At 44.8% G+C, this 5,000-nt stretch overlaps 1 protein-coding gene across 3 annotated transcripts in view; it reads left to right on the plus strand.

Moving 5' to 3' along the window:
- LOC143288148 (phosphorylase b kinase gamma catalytic chain, skeletal muscle/heart isoform-like) overlaps positions 1 to 5,000 on the plus strand; it is a 55,600-nt gene that overhangs the window by 24,601 nt on the left and 25,999 nt on the right. For 2 of the 3 annotated variants that reach the window (XM_076596441.1, XM_076596443.1), the window contains exons 5-6: positions 1,484 to 1,556; positions 3,938 to 4,058. In XM_076596441.1, coding sequence (XP_076452556.1) covers positions 1,484 to 1,556; positions 3,938 to 4,058 — 194 coding nt within the window. Of the gene's footprint in view, positions 1 to 1,483; positions 1,557 to 3,937; positions 4,059 to 4,770; positions 4,806 to 5,000 lie in introns of all 3 variants that reach the window. The other variant, XM_076596442.1, reaches the window with a different exon arrangement.

The following is a 5,000-nucleotide window of genomic DNA, read 5'->3' on the forward strand; positions in this document are numbered from 1 at the left end:
CAGTTGTTACAGGTGTTGTTGTTGTTGTTGTATGCAGACACATCATGCGACAGTTGTTACAGGTGGTGGTGTTGTTGTTGTTGTGTGCAGACACATCATGCGACAGTTGTTACAGGTGTTGTTGTTGTTGTTGTGTGCAGATACATCATGAGACAGTTGTTACAGGTGGTGTTGTTGTTGTTGTGTGCAGACACATCATGCGACAGTTGTTACAGGTGTTGTTGTTGTTGTTGTATGCAGACACATCATGCGACAGTTGTTACAGGTGGTGGTGTTCTTGTTGTTGTGTGCAGACACATCATGCGACAGTTGTTACAGGTGTTGTTGTTGTTGTTGTTGTGTGCAGACACATCATGCGACAGTTGTTACAGGTGTTGTTGTTGTGTGCAGACACATCATGCGACAGTTGTTACAGGTGTTGTTGTTGTTGTTGTATGCAGACACATCATGCGACAGTTGTTACAGGTGTTGTTGTTGTTGTGTGCAGACACATCATGCGACAGTTGTTACAGGTGTTGGTGTTGTTGTTGTTGTTGTTGTTGTTGTGTGCAGACACATCATGCGACAGTTGTTACAGGTGTTGTTGTTGTTGTTGTTGTTGTTGTGTGCAGACACATCATGCGACAGTTGTTACAGGTGTTGTTGTTGTTGTTGTTGTTGTGTGCGGACACATCATGCGACAGTTGTTACAGGTGTTGTTGTTGTTGTGTGCAGACACATCATGCGACAGTTGTTACAGGTGTTGTTGTTGTTGTTGTGTGCAGACACATCATGCGACAGTTGTTACAGGTGTTGTTGTTGTTGTGTGCAGACACATCATGCGACAGTTGTTACAGGTGTTGTTGTTGTTGTTGTTGTTGTTGTTGTGTGCGGACACATCATGCGACAGTTGTTACAGGTGTTGTTGTTGTTGTGTGCAGACACATCATGCGACAGTTGTTACAGGTGTTGTTGTTGTTGTTGTTGTTGTTGTTGTGTGCGGACACATCATGCGACAGTTGTTACAGGTGTTGTTGTTGTTGTGTGCAGACACATCATGCGACAGTTGTTACAGGTGTTGTTGTTGTCGTTGTTGTTGTGTGCAGACACATCATGCGACAGTTGTTACAGGTGTTGTTGTTGTCGTTGTTGTTGTGTGCAGACACATCATGCGACAGTTGTTACAGGTGTTGTTGTTGTTGTTGTTGTTGTTGTGTGCAGACACATCGTGCGACAGTTGTTACAGGTGTTGTTGTTGTTGTTGTTGTTGTTGTTGTGTGCAGACACATCGTGCGACAGTTGTTACAGGTGTTGTTGTTGTTGTTGTTGTTGTTGTGTGCAGACACATCGTGCGACAGTTGTTACAGGTGTTGTTGTTGTTGTTGTTGTCGTGTGCAGACACATCATGCGACAGTTGTTACAGGTGTTGTTGTTGTTGTTGTTGTGTGCAGACACATCATGCGACAGTTGTTACAGGTGTTGTTGTTGTTGTTGTCGTGTGCAGACACATCATGCGACAGTTGTTACAGGTGGTGGAGTTTCTTCATAGCCACAGGATCGTTCATCGAGATTTAAAGGCAGGTCTAAGTGTGGTGTCATGTCAAGACATGTCAGTTCATCTCAACTCTGTGTATTGTGTACTGTGTTTCAGTTTGAGTTTCAGTTTCTCAAGGAGGCGTCACGGCGTTCGGACAAATCCATACACGCTACACCCACATCTGCTAGGCAGATGCCTGACCAGCAACGTAACCCATGCATGCTTATATATATTTGTGTATCTATCAGAGTGGATTTCTTTTTACATAATTTTGCCAGAGGACAATACTCTCGTTGCCATGGGTTCTTTTTCAGCGCGCCAAGTGGGTGCTGCTGTGTATTGTGTATTGTGTATCACTCCTAGGAGGCAAAATTGCACTGGCCCTTGGTGCTGCAGCCTTGTGGGCTAGTTGGCCTTTGGGAACCATCCCAACGCCGACTGTCCTAAAATCCTCTTGGCCGAGAGAGTGGGGATGTACTTGGGCAAGACACTCTCCACTATAATCAAATTCTAGCCCAAATAGTCGGGACAGCAGTTACTGCCTCCTCTGCTGTTCTGATGGTCATAGTCGGACACCGGACTGACTATCACATATATATATATATATATATATATATATATATATATATATATATATATATATATATATATAAATCACTCTTTTAAGTCACATCAGATTTCTCTGTCTGATGTTCGGGCTGCTCTGCCCGGGAAGAGCGTGTCGCTACACTGAAAGTGCCCGAAAATTCAAAAATATATTCCAGCAACAACATAGCCATCCACCTGATGACCAGATGCCTCACCTGCAGCGATTCCAGCAGACAATCATATTCCGACTACGCACGGGGCACTGCCGCCTGCGAGACCACATGTACCGAATAAAGCTGTCACACACTCCTGACTGCCCGTGTAAGACAGGCCCACAAACCCCGGAGCACATCCTGCAGTCCTGCCCCCCCTGTATCAAGATGCACGGACGCAGCAGTGGCCCTATAGAGCCACACTGGCAGAAAAGCTCTGGGGCACCAAAGAAGATCTCATCAAGACCACCACCTTCATCTCCAGCATAGGACTGCAAGTCTGAGACCATGATCACGGGGAACGCAGAAGAAGAAGAAGAACTGAGAGTGCCATCGCTACTTTTTTCTTTCTTTTTTTCTTTCTTTCCCTTCCTGCAATTTATTTGTTTTCCTATCGAAGTGAATTTTTTTTTCTACTGAGTTTTGCCCGTGGGTTCTTTTACGTACGCTAAGTGCATGCCGCACACGGCAATTAGGTTTATCGTCTCATCCAAAATGGCTAGCGTCCAGACCACCACTCAAGGTCTAGTGGAGGGAGAGAACATACTAGCGACTGTGCCGGGATTCGAACCAGCGCGCTCAGATTCTCTCGCTTCCTACTAGGCGGACGCGTTACTACTAAGGCCATCACTCCACACAATGTTGTTATCTCCACGTGGTTATGTTGCTCATGGTCATAATGCGAACATGAAATGGGAATTTGAAAAACACGTACGTATTTAAATAATCAAGAGATCACAGAGAATTATAAAGTTACACAACAAGTTTACATTGACATATCTATGAACGCTTTATGCATAAAGAACACTTAGTGTATAAACTCTTCAGACGTATGTATTTGATTTTTTTTTTTAAGAGATCACATAAGATTCAATTCCCATTGCATTCTGAGAAACAGAATCAGAATCAGAATCACTATGTTATCTCAGCAAGAGGAAGTATAGTGTGGGGACAGACATGATGAGTGTTATGTTGTGTGGAATTATGTGTGTGTGTGTGTGTGTGTGTGTGTGTGTGTGTGTGTGTGTGTGTGTGTGCATGAACATCAGTTGGTGTTTGTGTGTTCGGTTGTGTGTCTGTGCAGAATCATGCATACATGTACGCTTTCATTTTGGTGTTCAAATATATGTTTTACGCGTCGGTTTTTGTTTGTTTGTTTTCTGGTGGGGGGTTTTTGTGTGTAATTTGGTTGTTGCTTTTCATTCTGTAGAGCAATTGGACATGTTTTACGTGGAAAACCACTTATAAGTTACATAACAATTATCATTGGTGTATCTGTGGTGTGTGTGTGTGTGTGTGTGTTTGTGCGTGTGTTTGCGTGCATGTCCGTGCGCGTGAGTGTGTGTGTGTACGTGTGTGTGCGTGTGTGCGTGCGTGTGTGTGCGCCGACACATGCGTATATAAGTTGTTGGTGTGTTGGTCGAATTGTGTGTGTGTGTGTGTGTGTGTGTGTGTGTGTGTGTGTGTGTGTGTGTGTATGCCATGCCATATCCATGATATGCCATATCCTATCAACTCCCCACCCACCCCCCACCCCACCATCACGTCATGTTCTATAATAACTACACCCCACCTCCACACACCCACCCACACACACACCCACCCCACATCCCCCACACAGCTGGAGAACATCTTGGTACGAAGCCCCACTGCCACAGAGGACAACAAGGACCCTCCCCCCCTCATCAAGGTGGCTGACTTTGGCTTCGCTGCCGCTGTTCCTGAGGGCCACTGCTTGTACGGTCAGTCCTCTGTGAAATGACAGAATAAAAAAAGGCCACTTGCTCTTGTTTCTTTTGTTGTTGTTGTTGTTGTTCTTCTTCTTCTTCTTCTTCTTCTTGTTGTTGTTCTTCTTCTTCTGCTGCTTGTTCTTCTTCTTCTTCTTCTTCTTCTGCTGCTTGTTCTTGTTCTTGTTCTTGTTCTTCTTGTTCTTGTTCTTCTTGTTGTTGTTCTTCTTCTTCTTCTTCTTCTTCTTCTGCTCCTTGTTGTTGTTGTTGTTCTTCTTCTTCTTCTTCTGCTTCTCCTCCTTCTCCTCCTCCTCCTCCTCTTTCTCCTAATCTTCTTCTTCTTCTTTTCCTCCTCCTCCTTCTCCTCTTCCTCCTCATCTTTCTTCCCATCATCATCATCTTCTTCTTCTTCTTCTGCTTCTCCTCCTCCTCCTCTTTCTCCTAATCTTCTTCTTCTTCTTCTTCTCATCTTCCTTCTGATCTTCCTTCTCATCATTATCTTCTTCTTCTTCTTCTTCTTCTTCCTCCTCCTCCTCCTCCTCCTCCTCTTCTTCTTCTCCTACTCCTCCTCCTCTTCCTCCTTCTCCTCCTCCTTCTCTTTCTCCTACTCCTCCTTCTCCTCCTCCTCCTCTTTCTCCTAATCTTCTTCTTGTCCCAACGCAGTGACGCCTCCTTGAGGAACCTAAGTAAACTGAACTGTGTCTTTATTTCTTTCTGTCCTGACCAGAACGGCAAGGTACCCTGCCCACTATGGCCCCTGAGGTCATCTCTGCCATTTCTTCTTCCTCTTCATCCTCCTCCTCCTCCTCATCTTCCTTCTCATCATCTTCTTCTTCTTCTTCTTCTTCCTCTTCCTCCTCCTCCTCTTTCTCCTCCTCCTCCTTCTTCTTCTCATCTTCCTTCTGATCTTCCTTCTCATCATCATCTTCTTCTTCTTCTTCTTCTTCTTCTTCCTCC

The sequence above is a fragment of the Babylonia areolata genome, chromosome 12, assembly GCF_041734735.1.
Source record: "Babylonia areolata isolate BAREFJ2019XMU chromosome 12, ASM4173473v1, whole genome shotgun sequence".
NCBI lineage: Eukaryota > Metazoa > Mollusca > Gastropoda > Neogastropoda > Buccinidae > Babylonia > Babylonia areolata.